The following is a 20,783-nucleotide window of genomic DNA, read 5'->3' on the forward strand; positions in this document are numbered from 1 at the left end:
AATGATGATATCGTCCACCACCTCTTCATGTCGGCCTACAATACAAATAGACAACTATTGTCGACGACCTTTCGTTAAAACAAATTCTTCTTAACTTCTTCTTTCACCACCACCACTAACTCAGAACCATAAACACCGCCGTATTTCTCTCCATCTCTCTTTCGCTCTCTAAATTCTATCTCTCCCCCTCTATGAAGTGGCGGTGGGATCGAGACCACCAAAATTTGTCCACCTATATAGAAATTTTGCAAATTAGCTTGGGACAGTCATTTTAGATTTTTTGTGAAAATATCTCTTTCTCACACGGGAGGCCTGTTTAAGCAAAGTAAACAATATACTTGTACATCAACCATGGGTTGTATAGTTAGGTATAGCGCTTTAAGGAAAGCTAAATAGTCTCTGGGGTGTGAAATTCTAAAGGGAATATGCAAAATTTTGAAAATTTTCCGCGGAAACATATTTTATGGAGAATATGTTTCAACAGACCAGAACTCCCACGAAGGGAAACCCCTTCGCCGGAGTTTCTAGAGAGAGAGAGTGAGTGAAATATATTTTTTTTTTCTCATGGTCGATGGCTGGCCGGAAAGAAGAGAGAAAGAGTGGTGGGGAGAGAGAAGATGAGGTGGAGAGAGAGAGGTGAGGTGGAGGGTTTTTTATTTTTATTTTTATTTCCCTATAACAACTTACAAAATAAAATTGTCAAACAAAATTGACCGATTTTTTAACAAGTCTTCACACCCCGGAAACTATTTTACTTTTCCGAAAGCGCTGGCCTAGATATTTAGGTGATCATCTCTTTATTATTTTTATTTGATTTTTTGTTGAAACACTTTATTAATTTTATTGTTCAATTATTTTCTTAGTTGAGAAAAAGAGTAAAGAGTAAAGAGTTTAGGTGATTAGATGATTCCATGCATGGAGAGTTGGAGACAATTTGCCATGGGAATGGTTGGCTATTTTGTCCACATTGATAATCCTAGTGATAGCTAGGAGTAGGGAAACTATTAACTTTTTTGATAGGCACCCCTGTTTAAAAGTCCTTCACTATGTCAAAAAAGACTCCTATTAAACACCATAGAGGACCTTATGTTTATTGCATCCATTCCTTTTTCGGTCTAATCAAATCATCTTCAAATCTAACAGTTGGAAAGAGTAAGCCCCCACAACTCTTTCCAATAAAGTCTATCTAAATGTTTCTAACTACTCAAATATTTTCTTGCGGTAAAATCAACTATCATTTTCACATTCGATAATGTTTCCATCTGTAAATTATTATGGTAAAAGATGATTCACGTAAAAGCTACTCCCTCCGTCCCGTTCTCTTTGTATTTGTGGGAAATTGAATTTATTAAAGACATGTTATTTATTGTTAAAAGATAAAAAAAAATTTCTTAAACTACTCACATTTAACATTAAAATATAAATACAACATTAGTAGAAGCGTAGAACTAATTAGAACTTGTTAATAGTACTCGAACTAAAAGGTGGTTTTAAAAGTTTCATTATGTTAATAATTAAATAAATGTGTTATAAAAGAAAAATGAACAAACATTTTGAGACATCGACAAAAAGTGAATAAATAATTTAAACAAAAAAGGAATAACAACCACAAAAAATAGGACGGTTCGAGTATATGATTGGAGTCAATCTCAAACTAAAAGAGCTTATCTGATTTGGAAGTCTGGCAATTTAATTACTTCAATCATGCATTTATTATTAGTTCACCTTTTTAAACTATAGCTAGAAATCAAATAAATTATCCTTAAACTAGTGGGTATCTGATGTGTTTATTTGTTTGATGGGACATGAAGTATAGTTATACTTATATATGTATATATGTATATATATATATGTGAATAATTGATTGCACGTCTCATATAATAATTCTACATTATTAATGACTTAGCGTACTACAATCGAGAAGCTGTCAACAAAAGATTTGATTAAACATCTTCATAGGAAAGTGGTTAGATATAGATATCTATCGTGTTGTCTGTATCTATTATGATAATATTGACAATTCAAATTAATTATTGAATACTTGGATACCTACATACAGCCGTAACGTGTGAAATAGATTAAAAATCTAGTCTGATCTCATGATTATTTTTTGTCTCTTGTTTTTCAGTTTGAGTATAGATCACGAAACAGAAAGTAAAAGATCATATCAAAAACATATGTGCATTGAACATGATAATTATCAAACATACATAGCAAATGTAAATAAGTAGTGAGACCTTTGAAAAAGTTATGTAGTAATTCGTCACAAACTTAATGATTTTTCCACTCTTTCATAACTAAAAAGGGTGAGTTTGAATTTGGACAATATAAATATATTTAAATTAACATCATCGAGCATTTCTTATATTTAGTAGTTGGAATTAGCATTATCTTGCATAGTTTTCATTTTCAACGAAAATTAAGACTTTGTTATTACTTTCTTATATTTTAGAGTGGATTTGTACTAAAGACAAGGATCCATTTTCTAAAATATTGTAATGGTAGATCTTAATTTATACAAAAGAAAAGATAAGATTCACATGTTGGTGTCCCTGTCAATTTCATAAGATATTGATACATGCATGCATAAAGGAACCCCCATGAGGCCATGACTATTTAATGGATGCATTAAAGAGAAGAAACTTGTGGGTGTAGATGCTTTGCTTGTCTTAGTTTAGTTGGCTTTGCTTGTCTTAGTTTAGTTGGCGAAGAGTATAGATCAATTTTCTTGTTCAAGTATTAACACCTCAAAAGGAATTGGAATAGTATACCAATTCATTTAAGATGAAATCTAAAGAATTAGAGACTAACTCATCAAAAAGAGAAAAAAGGAAAAGGCAACAACAGAACCCGGAAAATGATATATTCTTGTGCTCAGATCATATCGACCGAACAAAATTGTTTAATCTTTTCTTACTAATTTAGCACAAATATAAAAATACTTAAATTTATTAGTAGATCTAAGCTTCCATCAAAGATTAGTGGTATATAGTCACTGCATTATGTATTGGGCAAATATTCGCCGCTTCTAAAGGTCGTACAAATTATCCTATCGGTCATTATTTATACTTTTAATAACTTAAGTTTAATAAATTATAGGTTCTATCCGCACTACAAGGAATTTAAACGGAGTTTTTTCGAAATTTTAGACTAGATGCACTACCAACTCGACTAGCAGTTGTTGGCTTTGAATTATTAGAATGCTAGTTATGCCTATTATATTTAAAGTGGACCTCCCTCCCTTGATGCAGGCTAGCCGATAAGCCCGTCCACGAGTATTGTCAACATGGCCCATGATGAAAAGTATCATCGATGACTATAATTCATAAGAATCAGAGGTCAAACTGACCAATTTCATCCCTGAAAATCAACATAATAACCTCATAATTTAAGATGCAAAAACACATTCATACACAAGTTGGTGAATTAACTAACAATTACACTCCTTGATGATCACATAAAAAACTAAATTACAACATTTTGTCTCTTAAAATCAGTATAGAAATTCGAAAAAACCTCAGAGCAAACACTTAAGAGATCCAACATTAAGTTGTTCCAGCACGAGATGGAGCATGGGTACATTTTCAGGTTTTATGGTTGATATTTATCTTCTCATTTTCCTCACTATGAACTTAAATTGCTGTAACTATAAGGCTTGGAAACGACAGTTTGTTTTTCCACCGTCTCTTAGTTTATAAAATAGTATAAAAAAGAACTTCGAGTAGGCCAAGAGTATTTAATGAAGACATTCCCAACAATAAACAAAACGGAAACTTAAAGACTAGAGCCATCGAGAAGCACCATGTGTTCAATTCTCTGAAGCAAAAGCGACCTTCTGCAATATCATGTTCTCAGCAGAACGAACTGCTGCACGTGACCCTGTGATTGTAACTTTCCTGCAAGCAACATCATGTACCAAGGAAACACATATTAATATCCGCATTATATATATATATATATATATATAGGGAGAGAGAGAGAGAGAGAGAGAAAGATTTCCTTTACCTATCAGCTGTACCAGGCATGAAGTCACCTCGATCCGATATCTTAATCCTTGCTCCACTAACCTGCACAATATAGAAAATTGAATATCCATAACTGATGCAAAGTACTGGAAGGAGAGTAAATTTTTTTGCTTCAGCTTTACACCATTTACCTGGTTAATCTCCATAAGACCCCTTCCACCACGACCAACAACCAAGCCGATATGCTCGTCGGCAACACCAATTGTTGATGAATTGCTTCGATCTTCCTGTGATATCAACATCGAAATGTCACATGTTAACAACAAATTATAGAAGAAGTGTCATTCAAATGCCTACATTTTAGTGGAAACGGCCAAGAAGGTCAAAATTATCCCCGTAACCTGATTCTCTTTAGGCTCTGTGATATGGACTTTTGGACCGTAACTGGCAAATGTTCACTGAAGTTTAGAATTATAATGGACTCTAATATCGTTATCATTGACTCATTGTGTGTGATTACTAACGTACTTGAGTGTACTTTAACTCTTTTCGTTTTTTATCAACTCCAAAATCTTGGCATTATTACATATATCTGGATGTAACAAATTCCAGGTTTCCAATTTTGTTCGAATATCTACAAGTACTAGTATGAAATTTTTTAACTCCAAAATCTTGTCACTACTACATATATTTGATGTAAACTAATTAAGATGATCCGTCAAAATTTTGTTCAAGTACCTATAAAAACTAGTATGAAATGCTTAACTGATGTTTTACTTGGTAATAAGATGATCCGTCAAAATTAGAAACTAATTGAGTGCAAATTCTATAAAGGCAGGTCCGGTTGTCCAGTTTAAAACTGGTTAGAAAACTCAACAAATGGCCCGTAATAGGAAAAGGTGAGGAACCCCACACACAATAAAAGCACTAATGAAACAGATATGTTATGTGTTGGAGCCGTTACATGAATCGAAACCACTTCAAAATCGTTTTAATTCATGCAAGTTAGTGTAAAGAAAGATGAGAACCTTGTTATTCTGAAATTTTCCTCCAGCACCATTCGCTCCATAGTTGGTTGTATTATATGGTCCTGGTCGACCAGGAGGAGCAAAATATCCATATGCAGAACCAGAGAAATTAACACCTGAAAGTTCAGATAGAGGAAACATTACAAATTTACCTCCCTGCACCAAGCTTACTAAGAACAAGACATGATTGTCCAATTTCTAGAATATAGTTATCAGTAATCATGTAAACCAGAACTTCACTCCTTCTGGTGTCCTTTCACATTATGTAGGAAGACTTAAGAGAGATTAAAACAACTGTAAATGTAAGCAAATTATGGGAGAAAATGGTTTACAGTCTACTTTGGTGAATAGCTAGGCTAATAAGTTCAGTTGTTTTTAGATTTCATTCCTATTGAGAATTATATATATATATACGAATTTTTATTTTGAAATGGAAGATTGGTAGGAGAGAAATGAAAAGGAAAAAGGTATAGCACAAAAAATTGTCAATAAATGACATTGCATATAGATTGATTAATTATTTTTAGTATAGATAAAGCACAAGGTTCTTTTCGCTTTTTCTTTTGTTTAGATATATCCAATAAATATTGAACCATAAAATACGAAATTGTCCAAATGAGAGTCATGTAGCTCAGGGGTTGCGACAACTTACTAAGAGAACCTTAAGTAATCTAGAAGCTACTGACATTTAGTAGTTCTTTTAATAGGTTACTGTTAAACTTGCCTACAAATATTCATGAGCTTATTTTTCCGAACACATGATACTAGAAAGTTTTGTCACGTAAGCACCACAATGTCATAAATGGGATGTGAATGAACAAACACATTTTGCGGGTACCAAGTCAAGCCATAGTAATTTTCTGTGCTCAGAAATTTCTTTTGCTATTTGGAAGTTTCAAAGAATTACGAATTCATAGAAGTTAGAATTAAGAAATCTTTAGTATTATATGAAAAGAGTAGTTAAAAATTCGAACTGTAAAAGTATTTTAAATTTGTGCTCAATAAAACCTAAGTTTTCTCTACCGTTGAGAACTTGGGATATTTAACTTTATTTGAAAATTGGGATATTTAATTTGCATTCGAGCTCTACAGGAAGTTTTAAGCTTTTAATGGAATTCTGCTGCGACACAAGTAGATATATATATGCCTTTTTTTGTAGATTGTGATGAAAATTTTACTAAACAATACAATTTTGGCTGAACAATTCTCTCATCTTATAGACGTTAAGAGACGAAAACTACACTACAGTTAAACGATTCCATCGTACTCGATACTCGAACCGTTATTATCTTTATGTTAAACTAAACATGATTTCATTAGCGCATCTTCGTAGGTAAATGTCGAAGTAGAGGATGCAGTACCAGTAATGGAGGGAATAGGATTTTGTAAAATATACATGCATATATAGAGAACACATACCTGCATATGAAAAAGGTGCATGGATAGATTGTGGGTAATTAGCATCTTCTGCTAGCTTTGATACAATCAAAGAGATTGCCCGCATTTGCTCATCCAGAGACCCAGTCAGTGTCACTAGCCTATCATTCAACCCAACAAAATTCTGATCCTGAGGGGATATCTTAATGCCAGCTCGGGAATCTTCGATAAATGACCTGCCCAAAAAATGGTTTGATATTAATAGTCCATAATTTAGTTTACTTATCAGTAAGGTTCTAACTGAAACTGAACGATTAATACAGCAAATACCACTTTGAGGCAGAGAAAATAAACCGACAATTTACACGTTGTTAGGCAATATCAAGTTCCTATTTCTCATGTCAGGGTTGACTCACACTCGCATGTGATGAGTGGGATCGGCCAGACACCAAATTCAGGTTGTCATCCACAGTTTCAAGAACATTCATATGTTACCCCTAAAATCTGGAAGGAATTCATATTTTTCATTTTGCCCCTACATTGAAGCTTAAGCAGCATCGGTTGACAATTAAACAAGAATTCTGTTTGATTCTTTCAAGAAAATAATTCTATTACAAAAATCAAGTAAGCGACCAAATGAATGGCAAAAAGACTAAGTTTAATACTAATCTCCAAAATCTTAGGGTAAAGATATTCAGCTGGTTAATGCTTTCTGACAAAGGATTCCTTTTCTGGCGAGACATCACTTGAGAAGGGGGTTTCCTGAATGGTGACTAGGAAGAGAAAACAATCCATAACCAAAAGAGAACTAATAAAACATAAAACATATATATCTTTTTCAGCATATTTAGTTTTAATAAGTATCTTTTCTGCACAAATAACAGGGTTTTTAATGAATATGTCACGTAAGCCTTTCGGGAAATTCACAAGTGAAATAACATGGTTAGAACTTTATTACTTTATCGTAGCTCCTTCTTTGCCAATTATGCCACCACAAGATCTGTTTGGAACAATGAGCCTCACTTTTGTTCTAGCATCCACATCTTCCTCTTCTTCAGCTTGAACCTGGTTAATGCAACAACCAAAAGTTCATCATAATAGCAACAAACAAATGAAACATAACTACATAAGTACAGTAATAGTGGTTAGTGTGAGAATAGTCTCACGTGAGAGAAGGGGTATCTAGCAACCAAGAATGTTATGTATAGGTCCTCTCCACTCATTGTTAATTGGTTTTGAGTTGGATGACCACAAACTTAATATGGTATCAGAGTTAGGCCCACACGTGCTCCACGTCACCCGAAAAGCAAAAAAAAAAGCACGTGCTAGGCTCAAAGAATGCCACGCGTCAGGGGGCGTGCGACGTGCGAGAATAGTCCCACATGAGAGAAGCGTATCTAGCAATCAAGAATATAATGTATAGGTCCTCTCCACTCATTGCCAATCGGTTGAGTTGGATGACCACAAACTTAACAGTTAGACCACAAAGCTTACCTCGCTGAGTAATTTGGCAAGAATAAGTTCCATTGCCTTCAATATTTCATCAGTTCCTCCTGACACCATGATTATCCTATCGGATGTTCCTGGAAAGTATTCCTGACTACGAGAAAGTTGAATCCTTGCTCCCGAATCTGATTGGAATTCGGTAATTGTGGAGCCCCCCTTTCCAATAACTGAACCAGCAGCCGAATTGGATACGAGGAATCTAACATAGAACGGCTTCTCTTTGTCATCTGAAAAACCCAAGCATCGTCATTAAAGAAACGAAAAAGTATAGGAATGCTAGCATGCACGAGATAGACATTCCCAAGAATGGCCAAATCGAAACTGATTGTAAAAAAAAGAATACGCAAATTAAACCACGGAGTTCACCGGCCATAAAGACACAAATCCCAACTTAACACATAAAGAAATTACTCTATGAATGAAAATTTTCAGTACCCCCCTAAACTGGTACGAATTCAGCCACAAGGAACTACCCTTAACACATAAAAAATCGTAATTCCCTCTCAATCTTATTACGAATAGAATCAAAACCTAAGGTAATTTTAAACTAACCTATTTCTCATTCTACCTAGTGTTTTAGATCTGAACCTTACAAATTTAGAGTATTCAGATAAGAACAAAATTTACAACAATTTTAAGTCCATAAATGATTAAAGTATGAAAATATGACATATTTAAAATTAGGTTTTGATAAAACTTAACAAATTTTATTTCCATTTTGAGCTAAACCAAGTTAGACAGATCTCAATTAAAGAGAGGCAAAATGATTAAATTGTATAAAAAGTGAATTCATTATTACCTGATGCGGGGTATTTATTGGGACCAGATCGCCTTGGTGGAGCCTCTGGAGATGATACATATGATGATGAATCAGGCGAATCCATTATTTGCTTTCGTATTCAGTGGATCAAAAGACCAACAAGATAGCGAAGATTAGAGAGAGAAAGTCACAAAGCTTGCATTCGAGTTGAGAAGAAGAAGAAGAAGAAGGGATGATAAATAATAATAGGTGATAAGTCTTCACTTTCTCTCTCTAAAACTTTTTCTCTCTCTCTTACCTTCAAACAGTATTTGTTCGCTCTGTACAGCCAACTTGTTTTATTTTGGTTTACGGTGAGATGGAGAGAGAGAGGGGAAAGAGTGGACTTTTGTGGTCGTATTGCCGCGGGAAGCTGTGAGGAGATTGGGGACTTCATTTAAAATATTGAATTTTCTTTTCAGTTGTTTTACAAGTCCTTCACTTGTAGTTTCAGTTTTTTAACCCTCCTCATCTGCAATAGAATTATTATTTAGCCCTAATTTTGCACCCAGTATTTCATTAGAAAACATCAACTCATCAAGTGGGTCTCGTGATTTCGTGCAACTATCTTTGGAGTATGCGTATTTCAAGTACTTTGTCTTCAACGTGTTAAAGCATTGTGGTACGGATAATACATGGAGATATAATTTTAAATAGTTTGACCATTGGTCCAGTACCTCATTTTAAATTTATTTTATTGCAAAAATTGCAGATCTATATACTTTCTATTAGTTTTACAAGTATAATTTTGCGAGAAGACTGAGTTAAAATCTAAAAACCACATTAGGAGATGTACCGTTTTTTTTAATTTTCGTCTACCCAAATTCAAAGTACGAGATGCGCGGACGGATAATATTGGTAGATGTAGTGGCTGGCGAAATCACATAATTTGTTACTCTAATAATCAAATTAGGTCATGGAAAAAAATATTAGATCATGAAGAAATGAAGATCAATTGTTTATAGAACGTGCATCCTTTCACTCCATATAGACGCGCTAGAGATATCTTAATATGTATATGAAATGCACAATGAATTAAGTGATGGAGTAGTGCTGTCCTTTCCCTGTTTCCTTTTTATAGTCTCCGTTAGTTGAAGATATTGTGACAGCTAAGTTTTGCTGTTGATTTGTGGTTCAAGGGAAAGACTTTGCTTAATCATTTGAAGAAATGCATTAAAGAAAGATCAAAGAGTTGAAAGTATTGAACTAAACAGTAGGTAGTGTTAGAAGATAGCCTCAAACTGTAATTGAACCATTAGCTAAAAACTTCAAGAGCAATTAGATTTTGTTTTACCCAAGCTCAAATTTCAACTGATAATCTGTTGTTTGCAAAAAGTTCAAGCTGGGAGCATGAAAACTAGGCAGACCACTCCTTGAGATACAGGAAGCAGCTATTGCTCAGTAGTTTTGGTAACCACCATGTGAAGCTGTTAACCTCCACCGTTCACGATTAAGACAGCAAGATGGTTCCCATGGAAGTCGAAATCCCCTGAGGCCCCTGACCTGCACCCATCATTCGAGTCCGCGACCTCCACCCATTATTCAGAGCCCGCGACCTGCACCCATTGTTCGAGGCGAAGGACGAGCCGCGACGAGTAAGAGAGCTAAGTGCTGGCTGCTGAGACAGCTAGATGGTTCCCATGGAAGTCGAAATCCCCTGAGGCCCATGACCTGCACCCATCATTCAAGCCCGCGACCTCAACCCATTATTCAGAGTCCGCGACCTGCACCCATTATTCGAGGCGAACGACAAGCCGTGACGAGTAAGAGAGCTAAGTGCTGCTGCTAAGACAGCAAGATGGTTCCCATGGAAGTCGAAATCCCGAGGCCCATGACCTGCACCCATTATTTGAGCTCATGACCTGCACTCATTGTTCGAGCCCGCAACCTGCACATATCATTCAAGACGAACGACGAGCCGTGACGAGTAAGAGAGCTAAGTGCTGGCTGCTAAGACAGCAAGATGGTTCCCATGGAAGTCCAAATCCCGAAGCCCATGACCTGCACCCATTATTTGAGCCCATGACCTGCACCCATTGTTGGAGCCCGCAACCTGCACTTATCATTCAAGACGAACGACGAGTCGCGGCGAGTAAGAGAGCTAGGTGCTGGGTGTGCACCGTTTGGCATGTGAGCCCTGGCAGAAAAATCGGTGCAGATCTTGGCTTAGTAGCAAATATTCAAATGAGAGTTTCTCCAAGTGTAGATTTTTCAATGGATTCCTATGAAAACTTCACTGATCACATGGGCAGTGCCAAGGAACCCCATTCTTACTAATGGAGTAATGGTATTCTTTGAAGTAGAGCCTTTATGAGCAGCAACTATTTGCAGCCTACTCGAATAGATGGAGAAACCTCTCAACCCATATCTTGATTCATCCTATGGCGATTCCATCTACAGTTCTTATTCATCGAACGTGTCGACTTTCAGTAAGTGGGAAACAACAGAATTTTGGGATACTTAGAAAACCTGTATAAACTATTGGAGTAGAGGCTCTAGTGTTCATATGAGAAGAAATCATTAGTCACAATAGTACAGAGACATCAAGATCCATATAATTTTGGCCTGATTTCATTCCTTAAATTCTTCTATCATATTTAGTTCTAAGTAATTCTTATATGCCCTTCTACAAGCTAGATTGGAAATCAATAAATCACTGTCAAAAGAACATAAATGAACCAGAAAATTCTCTAAGCAGATTCATTACATGGCTTGAAGGCACTGGTTTATGTGAAACTTAAATTGACTATATTATGATGTGGAAATCAAGCTTAAGCCTACAAAATTGAACTAACTTATTGCCCAAATCAATTCAAGTCAGATTATCCCCAAATTCAGCTAATAAAGATTAGAAATTGAAATCATTCAAATCACACGAAAGGGTAGATCGATGAAGATATAGAAGAATTAATATCACCAAAAAGATCATTCATTCAAATCTCAATGATAATACAAGGTGATTTTGAGATTAGCATATACTACTAGTACTACTTTACATACAGTAAAAAAAACCTAATTAGCAACTACCCAACTTACTTGAAAATAACAAAAGCAGAAAGATTAGAAAACCCTAACATTCGAAAGACTGAAAATTTTGAAACCCTAAGAACTAGTGAACTTAGTGACGGCCTTAGTTCCTTCAGAAACAGCATGTTTAGCAAGTTCACCAGGTAAAACCAAACGAACAGCAGTTTGAATCTCTCGTGAAGTAATGGTAGGTTTCTTGTTATACCTAGCAAGTCTTGAAGATTCTTGAGCTAATTTCTCAAATATATCATTAATGAAACTGTTCATAATTCCCATAGCTTTACTTGAAATTCCAATATCAGGATGAACTTGTTTCAGAACTTTGAAGATATAGATCTTGTAAGTTTCAACGCTCTTCTTTGTTCTCTTCTTCTTCTTGTCTGATGAAGCTGATTCCTTTGGGAGTTTCTTCTCAGCTTTGGGTTTCTTCTCGGCAGCTGGAGATTTCTCGGCCTTCTTCTCTTCTGTTGCTACTGGTTTCTTCTCGGCGGGTTTCTTCTCTGCCTTGGGTGCCATTTTTAGAGAGAGAAAGAACTTGAAAAGAGACTGTTTTAGAGAGAGAGAAAGTGATGATAGACTAGATTTGAGGATACTGTGGGTTATGGTTTGAGATATATAGGTAGTCTATGGGTGCTTCTAAAGGCACCGGGCCAAAAAGCTGTTAGCATCCATCTCTATTAGCACCAGACCCAACCACTCCTTTCTCTATTAGCACCAAACAACTATGTAGGCACCGGTTCCTTCTCAGTTAACTCTAACTCCACCATCCATTTCTCACAAAACCAACCAGAGATTCCAATTTCAAACTTTCTCTCTCTAAGCAAACTGAACTCTACTCACCAAATCGTTCCTAATCTCACGAATCTAATCGTAAACAACAATTACCTCTTTATTATCAAAACACCGCCTTCTAACAGAAACCAGATTTGGATGACGAACTTGGCTAATCGCACCGATTTCTCATCTCCTCCTCTGTTTTTACTATTACAGTAGAAATTGAGTAAAACCACTACTGCTACAAAAACCAGAAAACTAGTTGGTGTTATTTGCTGAGCGGTTTTATTATAATCAATAATAATCTTATCTTCACAAGTTTCAGATGAAGGAATTCGAAGATGGGTTTCACTAATTGAACTGAAATTCCAAGATAAAATCATAAAATGTTATGAATTTGACAATGATTTCAAGTTGAAGCAGAAAAACTCGCAAACATATATTCATTCAAATAAGGTAAAAGATCAATCTTTGATGAAAAAATTGGTTTTAATGGTGGTAAATTTGTTTCATTTATTGAAGATGATGAGAGAGAAATTTGAAGTAATCTTTGATTACCATCATAAGAAATCCAAGCTTGATGAATAGAACCATCATTTAATGAAACTCCAACCTCTGAAGCATTAATAGTAATGGTGGAAATAATACTACCCAGATTGATTCCAACATGATTATCATTAGGATCACCAAACTGAACATTCCTGCGAGAGTATCGAATTTGACTGCGATTACTTTATAATCTTCATCACAAGCATCATTCATTTATTTGGTAATGTTGATTAAAGGACCATTCATGAAATTGTTGTTATGTTTTGAATCAACTTTAATTGGTCTTTTTAATAAGAAGATCAGAAGACATATTGAAAAGATAAAGTAGAATGAGAACTTATTATCAAGGCTAGCCATTTTAGAGAGACAAAGATAAGACAGAGTAAACTGTTAAAGGAACTTCACAAGTAAGCATATCTCTCAATGAACCTGTAGAAATATAAAGGATAATGGTTTGCCACATGTCTCAATGGTCGCCGGTAGGTGTCGGTGTCGGAGAATGTTACACTCTTTTCTAGAGTTTCGTTTTGGAAGAAGATGGAAGAAGCAAAAGAAGGTGAACGTCACCCACATTAAAAACCGGTGCTTACAGAGACCTCAGGTCAATAGCTATTGACCCGAGTCAATAAAATTTTTGGATGCTAACAGCCTTTTGGCTCGGTGCCTTTAGAATCACCCGTAGTCTATTTATACATTTTATGATGTGAGTTTTTATTGGTTCGTTTTGCTCGACGCGGATCGTGGGTATAAACCGTTGATTTTGGTTGGACAATGAAAGGTGGGGATTAGATTGAATCGAGCGGGACGAGGATTAAGGAAGGGACAGAATCCGACGCTTTTATATTCTTACACTTCACTTACACTCAAATATCCTTGTGAGTTTTTATTGGTTTGTTTTGCTTGACGGAGATCGTGGGATTGTTGTGGGATGAAAGAGAGAGAAATCTGACGCTTTCTCCATCTTTGAAGTTTTCCAAAGTGTGCTGCTTTTGTATTCTTACACTTCGTTTACACTCTATCATTGTCCAGAGGAAAAAAAGAAAAGGAGAAAACGTGGACGGCAGGATTCGAACCTGCGCGGGCAGAGCCCACATGATTTCTAGTCATGCCCGATAACCACTCCGGCACGTCCACCATTGCTGAACCGTGAGAGATCATTCATTATTTTAAGATGAATGCAATAATTGCATTTTACAAAAAAGGAGCCGTCATAATTTGGAAGAAATACAAACGTATTAGCCAGACTACAAGGGCAAGTAGAGAACAATGGAGATCGTTAAAACGACACTCTCGAAAAGAAAACACAATGAAAGAATATAAACCAACTAAAACGATAAACCAAAGCATTAAAATTAAACCACGAGGTGAAATAACCTAAACCAATTGAGAAGATCAAACATGGTCCAACAATTTTACGTTCCACACGGCAGGAAGCATTGGGAAAGAGATTGAACTGATCTAATCATGGGTGACATACAACACATACATTCCCATACTAGAGCATAAAGGTAATAGACTAGTGGCAATGTCGAATGGAGTAAGTGACTAAAGAATAGACTAAAGCCAATGTCGAATGGAATAAGTCGATGTATGACTAAAGAATAGACTAATGGCAATGTCGAATGGAGTAAGGTGATCATCACGCAAGGCCGCAACTCCAAGTAGATAGAAGCAACTTGATAGCTAGACCTTCGGACAATGAATGATATGGAAAAGAAGATCAACTCTTGTATGTGGACTACCTCATACTATCTTCATTCACCATGATTTCACACACTTTTTCCTTGAACTTCTGAATTCAATTTTACAGCAAAAGTAAGGAAGAAGATGTTTCTTCTCTTACATTTTCATATCCTTATCTCTCTAAAATAAGCTCTTCGATAGTTCTTCCTACTATCAAAATGGTAGTATAAGAAAACTCTAGTAATCCAGAGTTTGTAGCTCTGTACTTCTTTTCTACAATGTTATCTTTACTATCAAGTATAACTCTTCATAGTTCGAGCGAGTTTAAGCAATGAAATTTATCCAACATTTGAATCAATGGGTATTTGCAGATTCAATGAGGTTAAGATGCACTTAGAAATTTAAGAAAAACATAGAAGAACAGAAATTAGGGCAATCCATAAAAGAAATATGAGCACTAAACAAAAATGAACACTAGAAATTACAGATACCACTCATAGAAGGTAACCCCTTAGAAAAGTAAAACCCTAAAATTATCCTACTACATTAAAAATTCCAACATGGGTATGATTCATACAGACTGATTAAACCATTTTAATTAGGGATTTGAGAACCAACAGCTTCTAACATCAACTTGGTTTGTTCTTGAATCAACTCAGTTTTCTGTACCAAAATTTCAGCTTCTGCAATTTGCTGTAATCTCCAATTCTCATTAAATTCCCCCAATTTTGACACACCCAAACTGTTCAAACCCTCTTTCAAAATCGATTTCCCAGGAAATTGAGTCACTTCTTCCATCAAAAACGAGTAATTCTTCTCCAGATCTACAGCAAAATCATCATGAATCATCTCAACTTTTGCAGTTTCTTCATCATTGGGTTGTTCGACTACTTCTTTTTGTTCCGATTTCTTCTTCACACTTCTAGGAACTTTGGGAGATCTTTTCGAGATAACCTGGGAAGGATTCTCTCCCCAGATCTTGTGAGAAATATCGAAGATTTCCTTCTCGTGAGGATTTTTCATGGACAATTTTTCTGTAACTTGTTTAGTGTATTTCTGGCGCAACTTACGAAGTTTCTCGATCAATTGGGTCTGGCTAATACCAGTAGTGAGAGATTTTCCAACGCGATCGTAAAGCAAAGGAGCAGCAGTAGCGGGATTTGGGGAGTCTTTTGTGATTTCGAGGAAAGCATTGAGAAGATGGATCTCATCTTCTTCTGAAAATACTCGCTGGAATGGAGATTTACTTGGGGTGGCTTTCTTCTCCGGTGAAGAATGTGAGTTTTCATGGCCGGAAGAGAGCTTCTTTCGTTTAGATGGAACTTCTGAAACTCTCGACATGGTAAGAGGGAGAAGATGTTTCAACTCTCGAGAGAGAGATGGAGAAAGAGAGAGCGGAGCGTGCGTTTGCCCTTATTGCAGCGTCCTGACTGGCTAGCACTACTCGTGAAGGCGCAACTAGGTAAACTCAGCAATAACGAATAGGGTATCTAAAAGATTAAGGCTAAATCCGGACGTGGATAGACGAATTTCGCTCCAAAGGAGTGTCAATTGGCTTAGGGTTGGGCAACAGGCATGAGATAGGTTACGTTTTGGACTACACCAACCTACATAATACTATAATAGACGGCCTTTGCTCACGATGACCCTTAGGAGAGATTGGTATGAGCTTTGAGGTTGACCTAAAACAACTTTGGGCTTGCAACCAAGAAAATATAACCACTCTTAGGTGAGTTGGCATAAGCCTTGAGGTTGACCGGGAATAAAGTTAGAGTTGAACAATTATTACTGTCGGCACTGTCTATAGGCAACCTAGCATGAGCTCAACTTTGCCCTCGTATAGATTAGGCAGGGGGCCACCTACTTAATGCAAGTCCTTTCGTAAAACTTACATAGGACCTAAATGGGCCTTAACTAGGCGAGGCTTGTACACCGCCCACTGGCTTACACGTTGTGAGATCATAAATAGTTTAAGGTAGAGTAAACCCGTGGAAAGTCTTCACGGCGTGAGCCTTGGGTGACGCCTTAGCTACGTAAGACGTGTGCGAGGTTTTACATAAGCTTAGGGCAAAGCTTTTGATCCTCTATAAAAGCTCAAGCTAAATATATTGGGCATTAAGCCCCTGGATGTGTACGTCTTTCTGATCGGGCCTTTTAATGGTCTCTGATTAGGCTTAGTCTTTGGGTCTGACCAATGGACAGCTATAGGTGCCAACATCATTTGTGATGTTAAATTATTTTGAATGAGTTATTTTTAACTCGAAATTCGCATTACTTGCTAGGCCAGTGTTTGTTTATGTAAGTCTGAGGACCCAATATAGAAGTCTAAGTCTCTAAGAGTTCAATCTCACCGTTAAACAAGTCACTTCAACCGTTAAACAAGTACAATTAGTCCATGAGTTTAGGCCGGTGGGTTAAAAGCCAAAGACAAATAGAAATGGATGCAAGTCCACAAAAGGGACATTATTTTCTACTCCTTTTTTTTTTTTTAACTATTACACTCTCTACCCTCCCGCTCATTCCATCCCATCAGAACGGTAGACCCCTCTCTCCTTTAAAACTAAAACCATTTTTCGTCCATCCATATAAATCACAGACATGTATATTCTTTTTGACTGCTGATTTGGGGAAGAAAAAAAAGTATCTGAGGTAATAAGTTTTGTGTGGAACATGTTTTTTTATTTCCTCCAACCGTTATCCTTAATTATTTTCTAATATTTTATTCTTTCTTCTTTCCCTCCTACCTCCACTAGATTTCCGGCGACCTTTATTGTATTCCGGTGACCTCCACCATTAATGTCGACTACCAGCATCACAAATACGGTTGGACCTTCTCTCTATTTTCTTCTCTCTTCTTTCTTTACTCTCTTTACTATTTCCCTCTCTCCTCTTATCCTTTCTCACTAAATCACGACGAAGGGAGAACTCACCTGGTTTTTCAGACGAGATGGCTCGTCTGGAGGAACCAGATCTAGACGCCTTCGTGTGATTTCCAAAACTTAGATTTTGAAAGAGAGAGAGAAAAAAAAGGGGTGAGGGAAAAAAGATAGAGACGTCAGAGATGGCCGACGGTTTATGCCGGTGACTTGAGGGGTGTGTTTGGTAGGTGTTTTTTAGGCTTTTAGCCTTTTTCCCTGGATACTTTTCTTTCTTCCCCGAATCAACGGGCTTCTTTTTTAAGTTTCTTAGAGTCTGTATGCTTTGTTTTCCTCAAAACTACTTTGCTATCTTTTTCCCTACTACAAGAGGGTAAGTCCTAACTTGTCAGAAAATCATGAAACTCAACTACAACTAAACAAGATTTCTTAGCTAAAAGCATCTCCAATGCAAAACTAAAAACTACAAAACTAAACAACCCGCTTATTGGGACTCCTATTTGGACCACTTGTGAGAGAAATAAGAATTTCTCTCCCCGTGACTGAACATGTGAGAGGAGAGAGAAACTCTTGTTTCTCTCACATGCGGTTAAAGTGAGATTCCCTGAAGGCGGGTTGAGTATATTTTTTGAATTAATTTTTTTTTTATCTGTCTTATGTGTCAAGTTCCAATTAAGATTCTTACTCTTAGGTGGTGAAAATAGATCCTCAATTCCTTTGCGTCTCCAATACAAAACTCTTTTTTTTTTATGAAGAGTAATACCATTAAATAAAGAGTCTATTACAAACCGACTAAAATTCAGAAATAAAGGAAGAGACATCATTCCAAGTTTTCTTATGACCGTGGGTACGACCCCATTTAGCTAATGCATCTGCATAGGTATTACAATTTCTAGACACATGAGTGAATATGATTCCTGTAAATTTGTCCTTGATGTCTTTGATCTGTTGGATGATTCTTTGTGATTGCCAGTGAAGACTTCCTCCATTGCCATTGAGAGCTAAGATTATTGCCTGATTATCACTTTCTAAATGCACATAAGGTAGTTGAAGTTGCATAGCACCTAGGAGACTAGATAATACCGCTAAGCTTTCACATTCTTCCGCATGTTGCCCTCGAACAATATCTGCTACCGCTATTATATAGTTAGCCTCTGCATCTCGTATAATGTAACCGATTCCAGCCTGTTCATTTAAACTAACAAAGGAAGCATCTACATTGATCTTTATATACGGTGTCGATGGAGGTCTCCATGTTTGGATATTCGTTTTTTCCTTACATTTAGTGGTAATACTAGACTCAGTTCTGAGTGGAGTAGTCGTGGTATTGGTAATCCTCTCTATCATCTGTAATGGATTTTGTTTATTCGTCGTAAAGCAGTTCTCACATCTGGCTTTCCACAGAAACCATAGAATTTTAGCATATAGATTAATAGTTTCTTCCTCTAGAGGTTTCCATTGTTGAATCCACTGAATTGTGGTAGTGATATGATCCGTTCTAACTTGGAAATGAAACCAAATTGCTTTCGCGAAAGAGCAATGCAGCATAACATGATCAAGAGTCTCATCTTCATTACAGTTAACACAGGAGTAATTATTGCCAATAAATTTACCAATTTTTGCTTTTACTGGTAAGCTGTTAGTGCAGCATTTCCAAAGAAATAGTTTAATCCGAGGAATTGTGTTCATATTCCATATAAAGAACCAGTCCATCTGGTCTTGTGTAGTGTAAATTGTATTGTTCCGTAAGAAGTTATACATGGATTTAAGAGAGAAATTACCTGATTTAGTCAATGTCCAGATGGCTTTATCCTCATCGTTGGGATTAAGATTGATGCTGAGAATAGAGCTGCAAATATCATTATTAAAACACATATTTATTATGTTTAAGTTCCACCTACCATTCGTAATAAGTTGAGATACCTTTTCTAACGTACAACCTCTATCATTCGTGATCGGTGGAGGATGATTAGGTATCCAATAGTCAGTCCAAATATTGATATGTTCACCCTTGTTAATATTCCAAAAAATAAGGCTCTCAATCTGATGGTAGTGTTTAGATATAGATTTCCAAGGCCAAGAATGATGATTCTTGGGTTGCTTGGGTTTATGAGAGTTATGAAAGTACTTCCCTTTAAGCACTTGAACCCATATAGCATCCGGGTTATTGATGATGCGCCAGTTTAGTTTGTGCAGAAAAGCTTGATTATCAAGTTGAGGAAGACGCAGACCAAGACCACCATGTTTGCGAGGCTTGCAAATCGAATTCCAGTTGATAGTATGGAAAGTTTTGGATTTTCCCCACCAATAAGTCCTTTCAATAGACTCAATGCTGTCACTGATGCCTTTGGGAAGGGCAAAGCACTGCATTTGGTATCGGGGAACAGCCGCTGTGATAGTTGAGATAACTACCGAGCGGCCAGCTTGCGAGAGGAGATGTGTTTGCCATTTGGCAAGTTTATTTTTGATTTGAGTTATGAGGGAATTAAAGGCTTGTTTCTTGTTACGATCAATAAAAAGTTTGGTGCCCAGGTATTTATCTCCAGAAGACGACTGATGAACCTTAAGTTCTCTAATAATCATACGTTTGAATTTAGGGTGCGAGTTTTTAGAGAAAAAGATGTTCGATTTAGCATAATTAATCATCTGGCCAGACGCTTCACTGAACTCCTTAAGAATTTGTTTAAGATTGAAAATATTTTCAAGAGAGTTTTGCCCGAAAATGATACAGTCATCAGCGAAGAGGAGGTGTTTGATAGAGAGGTTCGAGTGAGGAATGGGAAAGCCTGTGAATGAGGAATCATTGTGATTCTTCTCTAAAAGACGACTAAGACCTTCCATGGCAATGGCAAAAAGAAAAGGAGAGAGAGGATCACCCTGTCTAATGCCCCTGCTCACATTGAAAGTACTGCCCGGACGCCCATTGATGAGAACCGCCATAGAACTGGTAGAGATGCAAGTTTGGATGAGATTGATCCAAGTGCTCGAAAACCCCATCAAATTCATAACATTCTCCAGATAACTCCATTCAATTCTGTCAAAAGCTTTAGACATGTCCAACTTGAGACCAAAGTAGCTTTTGGCACCCTTAACTTTTTTGAAAGAATGAATGAGTTCTTGACTGATGATAATATTATCAGTGATTTGTCTACCAGGAACATAGGCTCCTTGAAACGGAGAGATTATATCAGCCAGAATG

The 20,783-nt window shown here is 36.6% G+C and overlaps 3 protein-coding genes and 1 non-coding gene across 4 annotated transcripts; all 4 read right to left on the reverse strand.

Annotated features, from left to right (window-relative positions):
• Positions 1–3,422: 3,422 nt before the first annotated feature.
• On the reverse strand, positions 3,423–9,299 carry LOC147550198 (protein BTR1-like). The gene is made up of 8 exons (XM_086671919.1): positions 8,676–9,299; positions 7,865–8,103; positions 7,329–7,435; positions 6,413–6,606; positions 4,994–5,109; positions 4,157–4,252; positions 4,006–4,067; positions 3,423–3,896 (listed from the first exon to the last, which is right to left on the reverse strand). Exons 1-8 carry the CDS (start codon positions 8,758–8,760, stop codon positions 3,809–3,811), a joined length of 987 nt encoding a protein of 328 aa, XP_086528045.1. The 5' UTR covers positions 8,761–9,299; the 3' UTR covers positions 3,423–3,808.
• Positions 9,300–11,588: 2,289 nt separating this feature from the next.
• Positions 11,589–12,320, reverse strand: LOC147550199 (histone H2B.3). Its single transcript, XM_086671922.1, has one exon. The coding sequence runs from the start codon at positions 12,216–12,218 to the stop codon at positions 11,778–11,780; it is 441 nt and encodes a 146-aa protein (XP_086528048.1). The 5' UTR covers positions 12,219–12,320; the 3' UTR covers positions 11,589–11,777.
• A 1,757-nt stretch (positions 12,321–14,077) lies between these two features.
• TRNAS-AGA (transfer RNA serine (anticodon AGA)) lies at positions 14,078–14,159 on the reverse strand. Its single transcript has one exon. It is a non-coding gene; the product is annotated as a tRNA-Ser (tRNA).
• Positions 14,160–15,123: 964 nt separating this feature from the next.
• On the reverse strand, positions 15,124–17,128 carry LOC147550201 (putative transcription factor At1g11510). The gene has a single exon (XM_086671921.1). The coding sequence runs from the start codon at positions 16,047–16,049 to the stop codon at positions 15,303–15,305; it is 747 nt and encodes a 248-aa protein (XP_086528047.1). The 5' UTR covers positions 16,050–17,128; the 3' UTR covers positions 15,124–15,302.
• Positions 17,129–20,783: the final 3,655 nt, after the last annotated feature.

Source organism: Eschscholzia californica, unplaced genomic scaffold, assembly GCF_041429995.1.
Source record: "Eschscholzia californica isolate CP2 unplaced genomic scaffold, dmEscCali1.0.p SCAF_3, whole genome shotgun sequence".
Lineage (NCBI taxonomy): Eukaryota > Viridiplantae > Streptophyta > Magnoliopsida > Ranunculales > Papaveraceae > Eschscholzia > Eschscholzia californica.

Excerpts from the sequence above, each read along its gene's own strand:
- LOC147550198 (XM_086671919.1), bottom strand. The coding sequence starts at position 8,760 with ATGGATTCGCCTGATTCATCATCATATGTATCATCTCCAGAGGCTCCA. Across the intron at positions 8,104-8,675 it reads CAATAAATACCCCGCATCAG|ATGACAAAGAGAAGCCGTTC; the intron begins GTAATAATGAAT and ends TGGGTTTTTCAG. Across the intron at positions 7,436-7,864 it reads TTGCCAAATTACTCAGCGAG|GTTCAAGCTGAAGAAGAGGA; the intron begins GTAAGCTTTGTG and ends TGCATTAACCAG.
- LOC147550199 (XM_086671922.1), bottom strand. The coding sequence starts at position 12,218 with ATGGCACCCAAGGCAGAGAAGAAACCCGCCGAGAAGAAACCAGTAGCA.
- LOC147550201 (XM_086671921.1), bottom strand. The coding sequence starts at position 16,049 with ATGTCGAGAGTTTCAGAAGTTCCATCTAAACGAAAGAAGCTCTCTTCC.